General features: G+C 41.6%; 1 protein-coding gene and 1 long non-coding RNA gene across 2 annotated transcripts; both read right to left on the minus strand.

Moving 5' to 3' along the window:
* Positions 1-18,410: 18,410 nt before the first annotated feature.
* Positions 18,411-23,247, minus strand: LOC148804159 (uncharacterized). Its single transcript, XR_016080641.1, has 2 exons — positions 22,684-23,247; positions 18,411-18,718 (listed from the first exon to the last, which is right to left on the minus strand). It is a non-coding gene; the product is annotated as an uncharacterized LOC148804159 (long non-coding RNA).
* Positions 20,374-22,677, minus strand: LOC109114634 (Tetratricopeptide repeat (TPR)-like superfamily protein). The gene has a single exon (XM_019197595.2). The coding sequence runs from the start codon at positions 22,444-22,446 to the stop codon at positions 20,854-20,856; it is 1,593 nt and encodes a 530-aa protein (XP_019053140.1). The 5' UTR covers positions 22,447-22,677; the 3' UTR covers positions 20,374-20,853.

Below are 23,247 nucleotides of genomic sequence, written 5' to 3' on the forward strand. Positions count from 1 at the left end.
GTAAATGTACAGGGTGATTATAAAATACCCCCATCTCCTAAGGAAGGAGGTATGTGATTCTTGCGCTTTCTGGTCTTAGAATTCCCCATTTCCCTTGCCTTCTAAAGAGCACTAACTTGAGCTTCAGAGTGTTCCAACTGGGTTTCTCCCCGGAAGTCTCCATTTTCTTCCTTGTTTCAGGCACCTCCAATCTCGTCAGAAGCAAGGTAACCGACAGTTAGGACTGATCGGATTGCGCATCATCATTTGGCGCCGTCTGTGGGAACCTTTCAAAAAGCCTCCCCTATCATTTAACTCTCTCTCTCAAAGAAACCTTAGCTTCCATGGCTTCCTCTAGCAACAATAGGCACAACGCCGACTTGAATGCTGTAGGGGAACACCCTCAGCCCGCCAATGTATGCATCGGACAATTCACCATCCCCCTCTCAATGGACGAAATCCCTAGCCTCAATGCACCAAGCATGGTGGCACCTGTGAATGTTCCCCTTCCCCTCCCTATCGAGACAACTTTCACTGAACCTATTGTTGTCCCTCTGGCAACTAGCCAAAATCAATTCAATGACTTGATGCAATGCATGCGAGCCATGCGAGCAATGCAAGCCCAAATGCAGCAATTCCAGCAACATCAGCTCCATCAGTAGCAAGTACTGCACCACATTTCTCAGTATCACTATCAACAGCAGTTCCCCCAACTGCCTCTGAACCAACCACAGCTCCCACCTCGGCACCTTGCTCCGAAACTGGCCAAGCCCTCCCCTCAGGGCGGGCGCCCTCACCGAGGAGGAGCCTCCCAACTCTAGGACCCCTCCAAGAGGTAGGCCTCATCCCTGGGCAGGAGGGAAAGACTAATCACCCCCGCCTCGCAGCACGCCGGCGAATCGGGAACCTCCTTGCCATTCAAGTTAGTACATCGACACTCTAAGTTCGAGCTCCCGCTCATAGAGAACCAGTTCGACGCCTTGGCAGCGGACTACTAGCAGTCCGGGTCGATCAACCTCGGCAACACCGAGGCAAGTAGCGCCAACACCAGGCCCTCTAAGCAGCAGTGAAGAGGCCGGCAAAGTCACCGAACTACCACCCACATCCTGCTCGAGCTCCTAGGTAAAGAAGAAACAAGCTCGGATGAGGTAAAAGTTGCCCCTATTCTTTCAGTCCCTTCCCCCTTGTCATCAGAACTCCTTGCAGTCCCCATGCCCAAGGATTTCAAACTCCCTCCTCTAGACAAGTATGAAGGGTCTTTTGACCCCAATGACCATGTCGATGCTTTCTAGTCCCAAATGCACCTGGCAAGGGCCAGTGAGTCTTGTATGTGTGTGGCGTTCACTACAACCTTCAGGGGAGTAGCCCGCACCTGGTACAAGAACCTGGCTCCCAGGTCGATAAGAAGCTGGACCCAGTTCGTGCAGGTCTTCGCCACGCACTTTGTTACCAGCAAGCGGTGCCCCCGCACCGAGGAGAGCCTCATTGGAATAGTCTAGAAGGAAGGAGAGTCCATCCGGGGCTATATCAAACGGTTCAATGACACATGCTTGCAGATTCCGCGCCAAGACCCCGCGGTACAGCTCGCGGAAACCAAGAGGGGCGTGACACACAAGGAGTTCAGGTGGCACATGGTAGTCAACCAGCCCGTGACCGTAGCCGAGTTCCTCAAGCTCGCGGACAAATTCATAAGAACAGAGGAGGAGATCAACCAAAGGATTGAAGGCGGGATCAAAAAAAGGAAGAGGGAAGGCGAGCCATCCAACTCAGATGACAGGAGAAAGAGAGACCCAGCTCGGGGGCCGAAGCCAAGCCAGCCATTCCGAGCTCCCTTAATAGGTCGGGCGGACTACACGCCCTTAAACGCAAAGCGGGCCGAGATCTTAATGACGATCAAAGACGCCCCGTATGTGAAGTGGCCACCTCGTCTGAAGGGAAACCCGAACGAGAGGAATAAAAACTTGTACTGCAACTTCCATAGAGACCACGGTCATAGCACCGAGCATTGTAATAATCTCCGCGCGAGATAGAGGAGCTTACCCGTCGCGGGTACCTACGAAATTTTATACAGCATAATAATAATAATAATAATAATAATAATAATAATAATAATAATAATAATAATAATAATAATAATAATAATAATAATAATAATAATAATAATAATAATAATAATAATAATAATAATAATAATAATAAGACAGGTCGGCAGGGAGAGCACAGCAGAGATGCTCCCAAGTCTAGCAGCCGACCAGTCGAACCACAGAAGCAGCCCCCGGAGGAAAGACTAGTTCAGGGAACAATCCACGTGATCGTTGGAGGATCAATCGTAGCAGGATGCACCTCGGCAGCAGCTCGGGCATCAACCCGAGAGGCCGCCAGAGAAGAACAAAATCCCCCAAAGCGGCCTAGGACGGAAGACCCCATATTCTTCACTGAAGATGATGCGCGCGGGGCCCACTACCCCCACAACGACGCACTTGTCATAAAGATGAAGATCAATGACTTTGAAGTCCGGCGGGTACTCATTGACTCCGGCAGTTCGGCAGACATCCTCTTTAAAGCGGCCTTCAACAAGCTCCAGTTCCAAGAGAGTGACTTGAAGCCCGTGAACACCCCGCTGGTCGGCTTCAGCGGAGAAGATGTCAGACCCCTGAGAAAGGTCACAATACCTGTGGAAGTCGGCACGTGGCCTAGCACGGTAAGACTCAGTCACGATTTCTTGGTGGTCGCGACCCTCTCCCCCTACAATGCCATAGTAGGTCGGCTGATCACCCACGCTTTAAAAGCCGTGGTATCCACTTACTATTTGGCCATGAAGTTCCCAACGGACTTCGGCATCGGGGTAGTGCGGGGGGACCAGCTCGAGTCCTGCAAGTGCTACGTTGCCGCCCTCAAGGGAAAGGCCAAGGTAACCAGCGACCTCGAACTGGAGCGACCTATGAAACAGAACGAGGAGCGAGCTGCACCAACAGAGGAAACTGTTCCCATCTCTGCCTCGGCAGAGAACCCCGCCAGATTACTTCAGGTCGGAGCATCCCCTGAAGAACCCCTACGATCCGAACTGGTACGCAGCAGGCCCACAACCCGAGCTCCGAGGAAAAAAGTCCCGAGCTCCCCCAAAGGGGGAACCTACAAACCCGAGCTCCGAGCTGAAGAGTCCTGAGCTCCCCAAGGAGGAACCCAAGCTCTCCCTCCGAGGTCCTGAGCCTTACAAGGAGCATAAAAGGCAAAAAACCCGAACTGCCCACCCAGGTGTCACGGTGGTAATCGTTAGGGCCCCGTGTGGCACTCGAAATGGGCGAGTAAGCCTACGAAACAAAGCAAACACACACACAAAGGCAACAATATGCCACACGAATTAGCAAAAGGCTATTTGTATTGCATTAATCAGTGGTAAGCACAAGCACACAGTACAGTGTCGAGGGGATCTCGTGCTTAACCTTTACACGCTTATGAGCTCACTCGACTACCTACCTCCCCTCAAAGAGTACGTTAAGCTTTTGGGGGAGTGATAATAGGAAACATCAAAATGATGAAAAAACATACTAAGTAATTACAATAACGCCATTGGCGGTCCCCCTTACAAAATACAAGCAAAGCCCACCCATGACACACATGTTGACACCATGAAGGCACGCGGTTGGCACTCTGATGGCTCACTGTAGGTGCTTGATGGTGCGACGAAGGAGTCACCTGTGACATTCTCCCCCACTCAATTCGATCTACGTCCTCGGAGATCGGCTTCAGCTGGTCCCTTAGAGTCACTGTTGCGGAAGGAGGGTTCTTCTGCTGCTCCCCGAAACCGGCTGTTGTCCAAGGCCGAGGTGTATATTTTGGTGGCATGGTTGGGTTGGCTCATTCTGTTGGGGTTTCCTATGGCTAAGTCCTTTCCTGGCAGCCTCAAGGTATGTTAGTGGCTGGTTCTGTTTGGCTAAGGGGTAGGTTTGGGCCAGGTAAGGATCAAAATGGTGTTTTGGATTATTAAGGTGTGGATTTCCATGCATTTTTCCCCAAGGGTAACTCACAGGGCTACTACGGGAACTAGCCTTAAGGATGATGTGAATGTGGTCCCTAGATGGCTTGGGTGGCACTCGCTCTCCCCGGTGGTTGTGGTAGTAGATGTGGGCAAGGTTTGACACCGCCTTGAGTCTTCTTCTGTTGGGCCCACCAATTGCGGGCACTTGCGGCTTCTGTTGCGAAGTCAACTTCTGATGATGTGATTGGTGTTGAAGCCGATGTTGCTGCTGGTGTTGACTTGGGCGCTGGCATTGGTGTTGGCGCTGGAAATGGAACTGTCTTGGGGGTGACTTCTTGGTGACGACTTCCCAACCAGTTCCAGTGTCGATGTGAGGTACTTGACAGGGGTTCTTCCTTGTTGACACAGAGCTGTCTTCATGGTTGATAGTTTCTTGGTACAACTGCAAGGCTGAAAGCTGCTTCCCAAGTATCTGCAAGGTTGATGAGACAGGAACCATGCAAGGGGAGTGTTCGTCCAGAATAAGCAAACTGTTGATGTGTGGCATAAGTGCTGCTTCTGCCTGCTTGAGGAACTCCACTCAAGAACCACCTGAAAATCATCCAAGGGAACCACAAATAGATTGATGGGTCCTTTCCATGGTCCAACTCGGAGTTCTACTCCATGGGCCGTGCCCTCTACTACTTTGGCCCCGGAGTTGACAGTCTTGACCCACCTAGTTTGTTTGGTGGTGGTCAAGCCGAGTCGCTTTGCCTCTGCAAGCGAAATGAAGTTGTGGGTGGCCCCAGTGTCCACCAAGGCTTGGGTTGGCCTCTCGCCGAGGGTGATGTCTACATAACTTAGCCCCTTGTGGGCTTTGGTGGGCCGCTTTGATGTGGCCTCTTTCTTGACCATGGCATTGATGAGTTGGAGGGCGCCTACTCTTGGCGCCGCTGTGGGTTTCTCCTCATCGCTCTCTTCACTATCGCTGAGTTTGGCGATGAGGGCAGTTATTTTCTTTCGGGTTGGACAGTCACTCGTCCAATGCTTCCCGTTGCAAAGGTAACAAGGCGCAGGAGGAGGTCTCCTAGTGGATTGGTGGCCCTGATAGCTTGGGCCTCCTTGTGGCTTCTTCCCTTGTTGGTAATTGTAGGGCTTGTCCGCAGGCATTGGTTTCTCCTTTGTAGGGGTTGATTGTGGATCTCCCCCACTCAGACTCATGGTACCTGGGCTGGATGGTCTTTGCACATCTTCCTTAGGTGTTCTCAGATCAACAAGCTGCTCAGCTATGGCCATGGCGGTGGCGAGGTCCTCAACCCCACGTCGCTGGAGTTCGAGCTCAGCCCATGGGCTGAGGCCGTCCATAAAATTGAACAGAAGATCCTTGTCTGACATGTCAGTGATCTCCAGCGTCAAGGCCGAAAACTCCTTGACGTAGTCATGTAGTGATTCTTGATGTCTGAGATTCTTCATTCTTTGGCGCGCCAAGTACTCCACATTTTCTGGGTAGAACTGCCGCTTGATCTCACGCTTGAATCCAACCCAAGTGTCAATGGTACGGGTTCCACGTTCAATGTCTTGGCAACACCTACGCCACCATAACATTGCGATATCAGTCAAATACATAGCAGTTGTACGTACCTGAGTTTGGTTGTCAATGATGCCAGTGGCAGAGAAATATTACTCCAATTGCCACAAGAAGTTGTCAAGCTCCCTAGCATCCCGAGCACCCGAGTAAGGTGTTGGCTCTCTGATCTTGATGTTCATGGAAGCTAGGGTGGAGGGAGTGCTAGGTGCGTTGGCCACTGCCCTCTTTAGGAGAGTCATCTCATCTCTCATCTCATCCAATTGCGCTTGGAATCTGTCTAGCAAGCCCTGTAGGCTGCTTTGGGAAGGCCCAACTCCCGAATTCTGTATGGTGGTGTGCATGTCTCTGAAGGCGTCATTGAAACGTCCTTCTAGTTCCACCACTGCATTCTCAACCGTCTCTAGGTTGAGGTGGAGTTCATCAACCCGATCTCGGGTTTCTCCCACTGTCACCTCGCAACGTAGGAGGCGCATGTCCACGGTAGCTAGTTGGTTGATTGATTTGTCGTACTTGCTAGCTTTAGTTGTATGCCCCTTTGGGGCTTGTGTCTTGGTAGGTTCGTCAAGTGGAGCTTCATCAGTGTCGTGGGCTTGAATCCGCCCATGTGGTGTGTCATCGGCAATGCCCTGATTGCTCTTCATTGGGTTGATGTAGGGACGAAGACAAGGTCCAGAGTGTTTGTAGGAGCTCCTGCTTTGATACCAACTGTCACGGGGGTAATCGTTGGGACCCCGTGCGGCACTCGAAATGGGTGAGTAAGCCTACGAAACAAAGCAAACACACACACAAAGGCAACAAGATGCCACACGAATTAGCAAAAGGCTATTTGTATTGCATTAATCAGTGGTAAGCACAAGCACACAGTACAGTGTCGAGGGGATCTCGTGCTTAACCTTTACACGCTTATGAGCTCACTCGACTACCTACCTCCCCTCAAAGAGTAAGTTAAGCTTTTGGGGGAGTGACAATAGGAAACAACAAAATGATGAAAAAACATACTAAGTAATTACAATAACGCCATTGGCGGTCCCCCTTACAAAATACAAGCAAAGCCCACCCATGACACACATGTTGACACCATGAAGGCACGCGGTTGGCACTCTGATGGCTCACTGTACGTGCTTGATGGCGCAACGAAGGAGTCACCTGTGACATAGGGGAAGTTCGGGCCATACTTCTATCCGAACTCAAGACCACCTCGCACACCACTTCGGTTCCAAGTCACCTGACTGAACAACCATACCTAACGCCCAGGAAGCCCGTACATGGAGGCGGCGCACCTGACTGATTAGGGGTATATATATATATATATATATATATATATATATATATATATATATGCAACCGGTTTCGAGTTGACGGTTCGGTCATTCAATTTGAACGAATGGCCCGTTTTGATAATAAAAATTATGGAACCGTTCTGACCACTGGTTTTTGGGTCAACGATTCGACCGTCCAGTTCAAAGGGATGGCCCGTTAAGCAGTATTATACGCTTGTGAGGTCCATTAAGCAGTATCATACATGTTATGTCATTCTAGAGCGTGACTCATATGACTTGAAAACAGAACCATCTTGGCCACCGGTCTTTGGGTCGACGATTCGACCGTCCAGTACGAAAGGATGACCCATTCTAACAAAAAATAAAAAATAAATAGAAAAAGACTAAAAACAATTAAACAGGTTGACGGTTCGACCACTTGGGTCAATGGGTCGTTGACCGATTCAACAGTTTTTGGCCAGGGATCGGGATTGTGGTAAAATGGCACCGGTTGCTTGGATGGTTTCCAATAAAAAAATAAAAAAAATGGCAGTTCGATTGTTCTGTTCGAATGGATGGCCCATTCTGACAACAAAAATTATAGGCAAAAAATTGAGTGTGTGAAGTCCATTAAGCAGTATCATACGTGTTATGTTATTCGAGTGTGTGACTCATACGACCTGAAAATGGAACCGTTCTACCCATTGGTTTTCGGGTTGATGGTTCGACCATTCGATTTAAACGGATGGCCCGTTCTAACAACAAAATTTAAAAAATGGCCAAAAACCATTGAACGAGTCGACGGTTTGACCGCCCAGGTCAATGGGTCATTAATCGATTCAACGGTTTTTAGCTAGGGATTGGGATTGGGATAAAATAAAATCGGTTGCCTGGATGGTTCCCAATTAAAAAAATAAAAATACAGTTAAAACCATTGAATGGGTCAATGGGTCAACAGTTCGACCGCCTGAGTCAATGGGTCATTGATCGATTCAATGGTTTTTTGCTAGGGACCGGGATTGGGGTAAAATGGAACTGGTTGCTTGGACGGTTCCTGGGCCAAAATGTTCATCCATCCGGGTCAACGGTGGTTCGAAAACCATGGTTATTTGTGCTTTTGGATTTTCAATATTGAAAGGTGTCTTCTATTGTTGGCTTTATTCGAGCGTGTGCGGTATGTTCCTTTCTTTTTCATTTTCTGCTTTTGCTTTGTTTTTTTATGTGTTTGGTCTTCTTCTTCAAGATCCTCCAAAAACAGTTTAAGGTTTACCACCATTTTATTTCCAAAACGGTCTAGGGTCTTCTTCTTCCCTTTTGTGTGTTTTGGTCTTTCTTTGATTGAATGTATGTTTAACAGGTCCCAAAGTGGAACTTTGGACTCGATTTTCTGATTTTTTTTCCTTGGTTTTCCAGTTTGGTGGATTTACCACCATTTTTTTTTGTGTTTAAGGTCACTTTGGAATTTATCTTTCAAGGTTTTGGAATCCCTTGCAATGTCCACCCTTCCCATGACTATGACTACAAAGTAATTTCATCTAATTATTGACATCTAGAAAAAATGGTCCGAAAACGGAACCATTCTAGCACCGGTTTCCAGGTTGACGGTTCAATCGTCTTCTTTGAACGGATGGCCCATTCTAACTTCTAATAACAAAAAATAAAAAATGGCCAAAAACCGTTGAACGGGTTGACCGCCCGGGTCAATGGGGTCGTTGACTAATTTAACGATTTTTGGCCAGGAACTGGGTTTGGGGGTAAAACGGAGCCGATTGCCTAGATGATTCTCAGGCCAAATGGTCGTACTATCTAGGTCAACCGGGAGTTCTCGATGGGAAACAAATGACAGCTATGAAGTAAAACTTAGAACTATCATTGTATGATCGTATTCTTTTATATGAGATGCTTTGCTGAAGCAATATTTAAAAAATGAGCAACAATGATTTCTTTTATGAGTTTTAAGACTTGGGTACTTATAATTATAATTCTTATTAAAAAAGCATTGTCTTTTTTAATGTAGCAAATAGCAATATGGTGCAATTCCGCAGGGGCCCCTCCGCTAGTTATAATTTATACTATTATCGTAAAATAATCTCATTAATAAGAATTATTTTTCTAGTTAATTAAAACATAATATTAATTTGAATAATATGTTATAACATAGTATACATTTGAATTTAATAATCTCATTATTTAAATTATTATTAATTTGAATATTATGTTATAATTATTTGAATATTATGCTATAAATATGTTATGTAACATAATATAAATTTGAAAATATTAATCTGAATTTAATAATCTCGCTATAGAATAATCTCATTATTTAAATTATTATTAATTTGAATATTATGTTATAATTATTTTTCTAGTTCTAAGAAAATTTTTTATTTCAATATTTTAACTATTTAAAATCTAGTTATGTTAAATATTTCGTTAGTTAAAACATTTTGTTATTTAAATATTGAAATAATATATAAAATATTTAAAATTTTTCATTATTGGAATTTTATTTCTTTTAAAGTTATTACATAATATTAAATATTTTGTTATATAATCATTTATCTATTTCTAATAATATATTATTTAAGATATTTAGTTCTTGAAATATTTAAATAATATTTTTGTGTTAAATTTTTATTATTTGAATAACATTTAAATTGAATAATCTGGAAAACCGTAATTTATGTTTTTAGTACATAATTTCATGATGAATTTTGTAAAATTATAAAATTATTAATAATATGAATATTATTAAATCGATTATAATTATTTTTTTGTGTTTTTAATAATTTTTTAAGGTTATTATATAATTTTGTTAGAATATTTAAATAATTTTTAAACTTTTTAACTCAAACTTTTTTTATATAGTTATAGAGAAAATGTGGGGGAGAGGATAAATAGGAATTAGAGATAATTTAGGAGAAAGTGGGGGATAATGGGGGGGAAGTAGTTTAGGAGAAAATTTAGGAGATGATATTATTTAGGTTATTGGGAACATGTGTGTGTGTGTGGGGGGGGGGGGGGAGAGAGAGAAAGATTTTAGGTAATTTTTTTATGGGGAAGGAGAACATCTCATTGGTTGTTTAAAAAATGGCATGGAATAAAAAAATAAAAAATCAGAAAAAAAAGAGAAATTTTCTAGATTGTTGTGTTTTAATATATATACTAGTGGGGCCCGTGAGATGCACGGGCTTATTAAACTAAAATCTATGTTAAAGGACCTTTATGTAGGGGTGATCATTTCAGCCCGGCCCGACCCAACCCAAAAATTTCTGAGCTTGGGCCTAGGTTTTTTGTTCAGGCCCGCAAATTTTAGAGCTGGGCTTGGGCTTAAAACTTCAAGCCTGACCCGACCCGCATATATTTAAACTTACACATTTTGTGTATAATGTATGCATATGTATACATGTTATTTTACATTAGATTATATATTTTATATATAAATATTATAACATGACATGTATAATTTATATTATATGTAATAGTTTATATTATATAATGTATAAAATAAGTTTATATGCATGTTGTGTCATTTAATATAAAATATTATATATATGTAATGTTTTATATATGAAAGATTTGGCACAAAATCTAGCCCAACCCAGGCTGGGCCGGGCCCGTATAGACCTGGGCTAGGGCTTATCTTTCGGGCTTGGAACCCCAGGCCGGGTTAGGCCCAAGCCTAAGCTATAGCCCTTATCATAAGTGCAAAGCCCGGCCCGACCCATGATCACCCCTACCTTTATGATATTTTTAATTGAGCAAAGCGAAAGTAAATCTAAACCAATCATTGTTTTTTTTTTAAATTTTTTTTGTTATGTATTGTTAGATAAAATTGTATTAATTTTTAGGGTAAATTGCTGAAACCTCATCTAAAGTTCCTGACTATGCTGAAACCTCCCATAAAGTTTGGTAATTGCAGTCACTTCCCTTGAACTTTCTGACATAGTTGTAAATAGACTCTCTCTGGAAAAATCTTCTAAAAGAAGGCATGAAAATGTCCAAAATACCCATGTACTTACTTTTAATAAAAATGTTTATTTTTCAAAATTTTTCTTCATATGAATCACTATCCCAAGTCCTTCCAATCTCTTTTCTAAAATTGATTTATTTTCCAAATTTGCCCTTTACATCAATCACTCAAAGGTCAAGCTTTAAATTCTCTTTGTTTTTGTTGTTCATAAAGTTTGTATTTTTTCCTGTATAAGCCAAGCTTAAAGTAATGCATGGGTATTTTAAACATTTTCATGCCTTTTTTTAAAGAAGATTCTATCAAAGGGGGTCTATTTGCAACTGTATTAAAAAGTTCAAGGGAGGTGATTGAAATTACTAAACTTCAAGGGAGGTTTCAACAATTTGCCCTAATTTTTATTACGTTAGATAAATTATTGTTAATTTGTGTTATTCTCAATTGAATTTAAAAGAATTTTATCTTTTATTAATTTTCATTAGATGCATTTATTTTGATTTTTAATAATTTTTTCCTATTATTACATATCTAATTTTTTGATTTATTTAATATCTTGACATGGTGGAATTCAGAATTGGCAACAAAGCGAGTTTGCACAGGAACCATACTCTCCCCGTCCCTAACCCCAATGTTAGGTCGGGTTAGGGACTTCACTCCTCATTCTTATCAATCGGGTATCTCAATTATTTATCAAGTATTGTAAAAAACTAATTTTGAAATACAAATATTTTACATTTGGGATCGGGTTGATGTAGGGACTTTACTATGCACCCCCATCATTGTTCCCGATCAGGTATCCCAATTTTCCCTTTGTATGTGCTAATAAAGCTTATGCATGGTATTGAATTTGGTTGGATTTTAACCTTATCATTTTTATTACTCTTCCCAAAGAGTAGACCTCTTTTGAATGATATCAAAAGTGAAATCTCTCTTTCAAACGATCACAGAAGTCGATGCTTGAACTGTGACAAAAGCAGACCATAGATATCAGAGAATGGAAAACAGAGCAAATACAGATGATAATGGTTGCTGGATCTAGTTGAGATAATGGTCTCTCGAACCTTGAAAGAGCCTTCCTAGATGTAGCTGGAGAATCATTGCTTGAACGGTGCCAAAAACAGAAAAAATAGGCAGTGGTTACCGTGACAAAACCAGAGCGATATCACTGGCAAGACTTTGGTGCGAACTGAAGCAGAGGAACATTGTGAATGATGCCAACAACAAAGCAAAATTACTATAGTTATCGTCTCTTAAACAATGGCGAAAACAGAACATTACCGGGAAGATTTTGATACGAATGGAAGGAGACAATCGTTGTGAGAATGATTGTGATACAAATGGAAGGAGGGGATTATTGTGAGAAGGAAAGTAGCAGTATCCTACCAACATACGTTCCTTTCTAAATCTCTGTTTTACACATATGATGTAACCGTTTTTGGTCACGTACCATTTTTTGGCTAAGTACCTCGTGTTTGACCTGGTGGTGACGTGCCTTGGTGATGAGCTACTTGGTGGCGAACTCCCTGGGGGAGAACTACTTGGTGACGAACTGCCTGGTGATGCTCCCTGGTGGCGAACTGCCCGGTGGCGAACTGCCTGATGGCGAACTGCCCGGCAGTGCTCCCTGGTGGCGAACTGCCTGGTAGTGCTCCCTGGTGGCGAACTGCCTGGGGGCGAACTGCCTGGGGGCGAACTGCCTGGTGGCGAACTGCCCGGTAGTGCTCCCTGGTGGTGAACTGCCTGATGGCGAACTGCCTGGTAGTGCTCCCTGGTGGCGAACTGCCTGGTGGCGAGCTACCTGGTGGCGAACTGTCTGGGGGCGAACTGCCTGGTAGTGCTCCCTGGTGGCGAACTGCTTGGTGGCGAACTGCCTGGTGGGGAGCTACCTGGTGGCGAACTGCCTGGTGGTGAACTGCCTGATGGCGAACTGCCTGGTAGTGCTCCCTAGTGGCGAACTGCCTGGTGACGAACTGCCTGATGGCGAACTCGTCACTTGATTTGCTCCTAGGCGATCTGCAACTCAGAGGATGGTGGAGCTCCCTGGTGCAGCGCAACCCGACTACCCTCCGCGTGAAGTGATTTTCTCTCCTTTGTAGACGGCGGGAGTTGAGGGACCTGCGGGAATTGAATCAGAGGACCCGGGGGTATTTTCCCGGCGGGGACTCGATGCCTAAGTTAGCATTCTGATTACAGAGGGCTTGGAGAGAAATGAGAGAGCTAGAGAGCGGGGGTTACCATACTTTTTTCTCTCCTCTGGCTTTGGGGGTCGGAGTCCTTATATAGTGGTGCCCTCGCGGGTTAGGTGGGTGAAAAGCCTTCAAATGGTAAGACGTCATATCCCGTCAGAATTGGGGTACGGTGATGAACTCCTCGAGGTTGTCAGGCTGGCGCTTGTGCCAGGCGGCCAAGTTGGCGCCTGGGCCAGGTTGTTAGGTCGACGCCTATGTCAGTCGGCAGGTCGGTGTCCGGGCCAGGTTGCCAGGCCGGCACCTGTCTGTCGGCGGGTCGATGTCCGGGCTAGGTTGCCAGGTCGGCGCCTGTGTCAGTCGGCGGGTCGGTGTCCGGGCCAGGTTGCCAGGCCGGCGCCTGTGTCCGGGTCAGGTTGTCAGGTCGGCGCCTGTGTCCGGGTCAGGTTGTCAGGTCGGCGCCTGTGTCCGGGCCAGATTGCCAGGTCGGCGCTTGTGTCTGGGCCAGGTTGCCAGGTCGGCGCTTGTGTCCGGGCCAGGTTGCGCAGGCCGCGCGCAGGTCGCGCCAGGTCGCGTGTAGGCCGCCCGTGGGCCGCGTGCAGGTCACGCCAGGCCAGCCAGACCGGTGCCCGGGGGGGACACCAACTTGCTAAGTTGTTGCCTGGGTGCTTGCCTAGTTGTCACGAGGTGCCACGTGTCACAATTTCACTGGAGGGCCAAATCTGCCCTCATCAACATACATTCCTTTCTAATGAAATTCAAGAAGTGGGAGTTAACAAAGCTTCAACTAATGAAACGTGGTGGGAAGATGATGAACATATAAAAAGGTGGGTTGATAGTGGCGTGAAAATAGAAAACTCCAAGGTGGATGAGATGTGTGTGTATCCTCATCTCTTTATCAAAGCAAAAACGTAGGAGATAAAGTTAAAAATTAAAGACATTCCACACCCAATACGCAAGAGTGGGAAATAGGGTTCGAAACTCTCTTCTTTTATTGGTTGTTTCAAAAAATGATATGGATTAAAAAAATAAAAACCCCTGCCATCCAATTGTGACTATTGCCAACATGGCATTCTTAATCCATATTGGATATAGTAAAAAATTTATACCAAAATCAAAACATCTATCTCCCATTTTCTTTGTCTCTCAGCCTCATGCTCCCTCTGTCTCTCCCACTCCCTCTATCTCTCTATCTCCCGCTCTTTTTGTATCTCTTGCTCCCTCTACCTCTCAATCTCCTATTTCCTTTGTCTTTTGATCTCCCTCCCACTCTCTTACTCTCATAGTCATCTCTCAATCTCCCATTCCCTCTGTCTCTCCCACTCTCTTAGCTTTGGTCAAGAGCCAAATCAAATTCGCTCTCTCTCTCTCTCTATGTGTAGATCTTTTATTCTCCCTCAGTCTTTCTCTTGCTCCCTCATTTTTTTTATTTTTCATAGAAACTTATATGGTATTTATCAAACCGTATAAGTTACAAGTTAGTCAAGGGACCAACAACTTGTACAATCAAGTTATAAATTCCTATCAAGTTAGTGCAAATTTCATAACCAAGAATTTCTTGGGAATTTTTATTAAATTGGGCTAAGGGAGTTAAAACCATACCAAGTTGGTTTTATGTTCTTTAATACGGTCTGGTTAATACCGTATAAGTGTGTAAGAAAAAACAAGAACAAGAGAGGAAGTGGGAAAGAAATTGAGAAAGAATGGTAGAGACTGAGGGAGAAGGAGAGATTGATTGAGAGAGAGAATGCAGGATAAGGAGAGAGCAATTGAGAGAGAGAATGCAGGATAAGGAGAAATCAATTGAGAGAGAGAATGCGGGATAAGGAGAGATCATTCGAGAGAGAAAATGAGGGAGGAGATATTAAATGAGGAAAGGAATGAGAGAGATTGAGGGAGAACAATAGATTGATAGAGAGGGAGAGAACGAGAGAAATTGACTGAGAGAATGTAAAACCCTTTTCTCAAATCACATAGTCATTGAGCAAGGAGAGACAATTGTAAGAGTGAGAGAGTGGGAGGGTGATTGAAAGATAGAGAGAGTGGGAGAGAAAGTGAAAACTTTTTTTTATTTTATTTTCAAATAATCTATGTTGGACAAATTCATGTTGTGTCCAACATGGATTAAGAGTCCCATGTTGGCAACAACCACATAAGCTTTTGGTGATGTGGCAAGGGTTTTATAATTTGAAATGTACAACTGGCTGCCAAAGTTTTGTTGGTTTTTGAACCAAATTGCAGTGTCATTTTAAATGTTGAGCCGACTTTGACTATAATTTTTCCTATTAAATAAATAATAGGAAAATTCGTGATTAGTGTCCTATACTTTGGGCATAGTGCCACTTTAGTCATCTGAACTTTCAAAACATGCCAATCCAATACCTATCGTTAACCAACCGTTAAGTGGCATGTGAAAAGACACAAATGCCCTTTTGGTATCGTTTAATTTTCTTCTTGAATCATTGCTATAGAAAGGACCAAATGAATGGCAGAGCATGGAGCTTGATCAAGGACCCTTTAGTTGACCCACCTAAAGTCCGTTCGTGTTGTCTCCATTGCACCATTGAGCCTCTTATGCTTGTGGAATGGAAGAATCACCATTGCCACTCTTTTTATACTCTGGTGCAAATGTTTATCTGTATGTTGGACAATGTTGAGATGGTTGTCATTGGTTGCACAGAGAGATGACTAAATTGTTGGAAAGTTTCAAATGCAACCCCAAACCTGCACAGGATTGGGATTGTTCACCATTGTTGTGGTTCAATCTTAATTCATGAGGAAGAAGCTAATGAACAATGTTTTGAAGGATAATTTTGACATTTTCAAAAATTTAAATCTTAACATGATACACATGACTGACGACCGGTTAATGGCAGGTAATGAATTGGCGCATGTTAAAAGTTAGGATATTGAATTGTTGCATTTTAAAGTTCAGAAACCAAAATGACACTGAGCTAAATGTACAAATACTTATTGAGAATTTTCTCATAAATAATTTTCTTTAGAAAATTGTTGAATTCTAGTTGCCATCAATCGTCGCTCAGTCCTGCGTCGCACCGCTTGCCAGCCTAGCCGCCCATCCATGTCTCAATTCCGAGGCTCGGATCATAAGCGTTGGTTTAGGCCTTTAGGGTAGACGAATAAGCCATCGTTAGTGAGCTATGGGTCCATCGTCAAGATTCGAATATGTGGTGTGTTAAATTCCAGGTACGCTATTCTTCGTTTGTCAAGAACTCAAGATCCATGTATTAAAAATCGAACCAACTGTGGACCAGCCAAAGGGCCCAACCCAACTCATGTGCTTTGATGCGTTAGTCACTTTATTTAAATCATGAATGAATGAGGCTTATGCCTAAATTTGGGTAGTTGATGGGTCGTCATAACCAAGGTTCAAAGTATCGGAAAACACCAAGTGTATCGGAAAGGCAATTTTAAGAGATGTATCGGGATACACCTTGGATACACATGTGTATTGGAGAAAAATTAAAATAACATAGATATGCTTGGAAACACTATAAATACTTTAATAAATCATAAAAAAAACATTAATAACACTAATATCCTCAATGAGGTGTATATACATTAAATTAATATATTTTAATGTTTTATGGGATGGGAAAAACTCAATTCTCCTATCCAACCATAAAACATGCATTGGCACAAATTCTAAGTGAAAATATAATAAATAATTATTTATTATTTGTTTTCAAAAAGTATAAAAAATAAATAAACATTATATAATATATTCAAAAAGTAGTTATTGAATAAGAAATTTCAATTGCTTTGTGGATATGATAGATCATCCATATAATTATAATATGTTCAATTGTTGTGATCAAATGATAAAAAAAATATATAATTAATTAATTAATTTTTAATTCTAAAAATATAAAAATAAAAAAAAATTATTAAATAAGAAATTTCAATTGGACTGTGGATATGAAAGAACATCCATAGAATTATAATATATTCAATTGTTGTGATCAAATGATAAAATATAATTATTTATTATTTATTTTTTTAATTTCAAAAATATAAAAAATAAAAAAAATACTAAAGAAGAAATTTCAATTGCTCTATGGATATGATAAATAAATCCATAGATCTAAAACATATTTAGTCTTTATAGGTAGAGAGAAATTACATTTTCAATTTTTTTATTAATTTATATTTTCTCCAAACATCTTCATGAAATTTCTAGAAATTTATTAACAACACAAAAAAATTATGATTTTGAATGTAAGAAATGTAGATCAACATCAATTTAAACATTCAAGAAAAAAATCACAAGATATTATAAAAAATTGAACAAATTTACCTATTTTTGCCATACTTTTTCAAAATTTAAAAAATTTTCAAAAAAAAAAATTAACGATTCACACTTGTTTCTTATAATTTTTTTTGCAAATCTAGCACTCTAGGAAGGAGGTTTGGAGTTTTAGAGTCATTTGGGGGTGAAAGAAGACTTATTTGAAGGAAAAGAAGCTTGCTTTCCCCTTTATTTATTTATTTTTAGTTTTTGGCCGTATCTTTTTTGTTGATACGCTACTGATACACCTCAATACACCCCCAATACGCCCCAATACGCCTTTGATACACTCCAATACGATCTGGTATGGTTCTAATACACATAAAAAAGACAAGACGTCCGATTTCCATTCTCGTATATGTTTGTCAAAGATACGATCGATACACTGCATCGGGCTTATCGTATCAAAATTTTAAACATTTGTCATAGCTTTTCTGGATCTGTATTTTGGATTTAGAATGACCAACACTTGGGTTAGAAATTCTCAACTAGGGTTGTCAAACTTGGACCAGCAGGACAGTTGGACCGCTATAACCAGGAACCAGCAGCCAAAGGGGCTTTGCCCAATTCTTAGAAATGTTGACTCGGTCAAATTCAACCGATTTACTTGCCTCGTAAGTGTAATATATACTGTTTTAAGCTTATTCTGATCATGTATAGCTTTAAAAGATAATCTATAACGATAAAACCCTTTTTAAATTTGTTTATACCTTTTATCTTAACGAGTTATATGATTGAACCATTCATCAACACATCAATACAATTATTTCTTTTTTAATGTTTAAAAAGATCAAAGAGCTAAATCTTAAATGAGACAATTCCTATATTAAAAATTGTTTTGTTTTATAAATTATTATCCAGCTAGATTTTTAGGAATAGGGGAAGGGATTTGTTAGTTTGGATTTACATTAACGTCCTTCCAAATATACAGAAAAAAAATGTCAAAATTACCTTTTCTCCTTGTTTCATTGCTAGATAACTAAATAGCAATATTCTTTCACGGATAGATTTCATGTGAAAAGTCATAGCATCTAGATCTAGTTATGGTTACGGCTAAACCTGTGGAAAAGAAACAAAAACGAAATTGGAGGAGCATTGCCAAATGCCAAGCAATCCGCCTAATGGCAAACCGCAAACCTAATATCTCAACAAGAAAGGGGAAAGAAGAATAAAAGCCGGCATTTTCCATTCCCGTTATAAAGAAGGCTTTAATCAGGATTTTGAGCACAATCCATGATGGAGGCCTCAGCAAAAGCTTTGGTCCATAAACTTCGACTTTATTTAATCATATATTTGGAAATTGGAACTCCTATTGAAAAAAAAAAAAAAGTTTGCACAGCCACGCCTGCCTGCACACATACAGAAGATTAAAGCCACTAAGGGTTTAAGGCATAAATTGTCCTCCCATTTGTCTACTTTGTGGATGATGATGTCTCTTGCTTCCTTTGCTCTGGCTTAACGAATGGATCCTACAAGTTTTAAAGGAGATGGGGTATTAACAAAAGTTCAATCATCAAATTAACTTAGGACTACAATGTCTTACAATCATTATCCAACAGGACTTTTCTACAAATGAAGCTTCTTTAAGCTTTAAGTGAAGAATCTAAAAGAACTCAGTAAATTCTAACTAACCTTCTAAATACCGATCTTTTCAAGTTCATTACGCCAGTCTTTTTCAATCCATAACTGTTCCCAAGTATTTTGTCAGCTAAATAAATGAGGAAACATATCCAATGTACATACAAACCAGAAACAGCACACTTTACTACAATTCCTAGGTTATCCCCAATAAAGATCAATTATCCTATTCCTAGTAATAGTATATGTATATTGCAAAAAGAAAACTATTTGACTTGACCAATTTTTTTCAATCCAAATCTTAGTGACATGACTATGTAATTATTGCCAGATTGTTTATGCCCCTCCGGCCCTCCCTTGCAAAAAAAAAAAAAAAAAAAAAATCAGAAGTGTTCACACTCCTAGGAATCCATTTGAACGACATTTTCAATCTGGATATGAAGGATCTTGCTTCTCTTATAGTATGGGTGTAGATCAAAGAAACTAACTTTTCATCCCTTAACATCGCTTAACCATCCATTACAAGCCTAGAGTTCCCTTCTACTTTATGCTCTATATAATCCAGTCAGCCAATTTCAGCCCTTGTAAAACTGAGTAACTTCCATCTTGGCTGGAGTTACCAAGTCCAAGTGGTCCAGTGTAAATCAAAAGGACTTCACATGATGAATTCCTGAATTAATACAGTAACCTATGCTGCAACCATCGAAGATGAGCTTAATTTTAAGATGTAGAGGCAGTTCCAATATCCGTTGGATGGTAGCTTTCAATAAGAGAGAAGAAGCCACAATGCTGTCATCCCCTCGCTATAGCATCCCTCTCTAATTGCTAATGCCAATTTGCTGCACTGCAGCGCGGCGAAACATTTCATTCTTAGCTCCAGAAGAGAGGATTCACAAAAGGAGGTTCAAAGGGACAGAGAGGAGTGTCAATGTGATTGAACTTAGCAACTTAAAAAATATAATTAGATAAATTGAATGCTTTTCTTTTCATTTTCCCTTTTTTGTTTTGTTTTTTATTTTTTGGGGGAGGAGAGATTAAACAAGATTTAATAACAGCCATGAGGACTTTATTGAAATTGGTTTGGTCCTCCCATCATTGAAGAAGCCTGAACTTGCCTAGAGAACAGTTAAAATACTGGAAATCAGTATTCTTCACTTTGCCTAGAGCACAGTAAAGTGATGACCAAAATTACACTTGATACCTCAACATGCAATATGAACAGTTCACTTGTAGGTTCTACATTCCAAGCCTGGCAATACTTTCAAATTTGTGGAGGAACCAAAACGGGTGTAAACCAGAATAAAGACTTAATTGAAGCAAGGGATGCCAAGGCCCTTCAAAATCTAACCACATAAGGGGAACAAAAACAAAGTCTTCCATTTATGACACCCTAAAGTATGTTATCAGTAATAGTTGATATGGTGCAAATGCATACTATAGCTCACTATGTAATAGAAAATGTACTAAACATGCTGCTAACATAAAAGGTTTACCATTGCAAACCAATTTCTGTGGATAATTACTGTGAAGCTGGGCAACAGAGAATGTTTTTAATTTCCGACTTCATTAGTTTCCAGGACTCAGAAAATCACCATTGCGTTCTTCAACATGGATTGATTATTGTTTTGTCAAGCAAGTTGCCCCACACAATACCAGCAAAAGGGCAGTAAAAGAGTAATCATTACACCCAAAGAGGAAAATCAGTTAACTAATTTCAAAAAACATCAAAAACTGATGCCAAAATGGAGGGAATATTCTTTTTTAATAATTGAGTCAACGATTTCAAAGTGGTTCCAGAAATCACACATTATAGAGTAGGTTTCTCAGTGATTCTGATCTCAGAAACCACTGTAATTGGAATCATTCGTGTTCAAGAAAACCACCAAAGTCATGAAGTAGATGCTTCAACTGAACACCTATCATTGTCTCTATAACATTGCCAATAGCATAGAATCTTAAAGGCACGGCCACTTCTTAAAGCTCATCAATATCATTTTTCTTGAACCAATAGGTCAACATTTCCAACCTAGCATTCAATGGTTATCCAGCTACTCCCTGCTTCCTTACTCAGACTTTTCTCCCGCAACAAATTCCTCAACTCCTCCACAACATCCCATCTCCCAATGGCAGCATAGAAGTTTGAAAGCAGTATGTAGTTCCCAGGTTTGTCTGGCTCCAACTCAAGTAGGCGTCTTGCTACAAACTCACCCCTCTTCACATCCAAATTAATTCTACAAGCATTAAGTAGGGCTGCCCATACTGCACCCATGGGCTCATTGCCCATCTTTTGCATATCATAAAAAACACCCCAGGCTTCTTCAAGCTGACCTGCCCGGCCTAAGAGGTCTATAAAGCATGCATAATGCTCTGATCTTGGAATTATTCCATGTTCCAATCTCATGGAAACAAAACATTCTCGACCTTTTTCCACCAGACCTGAATGCCCACAAGCCGATAGAACAGCCAAAAATGTCACTGAATTTGGTGAAACACCAGTCTGTTCCTTGCTCATCTTATCAAACATCTCAAGAGCTTTGGCACCATACCCATGACTGCCATATGCATCTATAATACTGGTCCAAGAAACCACATTTTTTTGAGGAATTCGATCAAACAAGAATCGGGCGATTGATATTTTACCACATTTAGCATACATGTCTAACAAAGTATTTAAAAGTTGAGTGTCCCACTCAAAGCCAAGACGGATTGTCACACAGTGTATCTGCTTCCCAATCCATAAATCTGAGCACTCTGAGCAGGCAGAAAGAATACTGGTGAGGGCAATCTCATTTGGTTTCATGTAATTCATAATAGAGAAAGCCTCTTTGTACTTTCTATTTCGGACACAACCAGAAACCAACGAGTTATAGATTGCATCATCTTTTCTGCAATTCAAATTGCGGAAAACATTAATGGCTTCATCCATTAACCCGCAACTTGAATAGAAATCAATGAGAGCAGTACCCAAGACTAGCATATCACAAGCCCTAACAATTACTAACGCATGAGCTTCCCTCCCCTGTTTAAGAGCCTTCAGAGAAGCGCAGGCTTTCAGCACAGAACACAACGTGAAATCACTAAAGTGGACTCCACTCTTTCTCATTGCTTCAAAGACACGGAGTGCATCCCTAGTAAGATTATGGCAGAGGAAACCTGAAATCATGGTGTTCCATGTAACAACATCCTTCGATCTTGTTTCTTTGAAGAGGCGAACCGACTCACTCAAGTGTCCACACTTGGAGTACATGTCCATGACGGCGGTTTGTGTAACAGTTTCGGAAACAGCACCGGTTTTGATGACCAAAGCATGGACTTGTCGACCTCTCTTGAGGTCTGCCAGGGCTGTGGACGCGCCAATAACAGGTGTAAAGGTGTAAGAATCCAGATCATGGCGCGTCCGGTGCATCTTACGGAAAAGATGCCATGCAGCATGAGCGTCGCCATTTCGAACTTGGGCAGCAAGAAGAGCGTTTAGTGACCACAAGTCTCTGTTGGACGTTTCATCAAACAGGTTCTTAGCGTGTTCAACGCCTTTATGCGGTTTCAGAACGTTTGTAGTAAAGGTTCCATAAGAAGATTTGGTTTTAGGTATTCCAACAAGACGAGATACTAGAGACATAAAACTTAGAGGAGAGAACAGGAAAGGATAAAATAAGATGATTCAAACAAAACAAATAGTAAAACACAAACGCAAGAAAAAAGAATTTAAATATCCCATATCTCACAGTAGTGGATTCAATCGATCCTACAGAAAATTGAACTGATGCAACAAAAGGAAGGGAGGAGAAATCATGTCGAATAGCAAAGCAAATACAGGCTAAAAAGCCTAAGCTTTTAGGGTTTCGATGGGACTTACGTTATCGACGAAGAGGTAGTTCGCAACGACGACGGTGGCTACGATGGAACCCAAGATGGACACTGGGCCAGTAAGAAGACTCCATTTTCTGTAAATCATCTTCTCTCACTCTAACTTCCTTCTCGCTGCTTCTGCTCTTCCTCTTCAAAACCACAACTATGAAGAATGCCTGTCGGAGTCGGACCTTGTGCCTTCGCGCGGAGAGCTTATATAGAGCGAGAGGTATGTGCTTTCACAAGATTGGAGATCTGTATATGAAACAACATTAACAGTTTTACACGCACGAGATGCCAAGCGATTTTCAATTTTTCACGTGGACTAAGCCAGAAGCACGTTGGATCTGAGGGGATTTTTGAGCGCACCTCACCCGAACCTCACAGTCACAGAGCGCACCAATCTCCCGATTTGGTATATGTTAGACACCGATGTTGTAGAAAACGGTGATGCTGATGTGTGAGTTGGAGGTACTGTTTTTTTAGAAAATGGTGTTTGAAAATGTTATAGGAAATCTACATCATTGCCACATCATGTTTTTATTGGCAGCAACAAACTGCAATCCGAGGT

The sequence above is a fragment of the Nelumbo nucifera genome, chromosome 1, assembly GCF_055504915.1.
Source record: "Nelumbo nucifera cultivar China Antique chromosome 1, China Antique-T2T, whole genome shotgun sequence".
Lineage (NCBI taxonomy): Eukaryota > Viridiplantae > Streptophyta > Magnoliopsida > Proteales > Nelumbonaceae > Nelumbo > Nelumbo nucifera.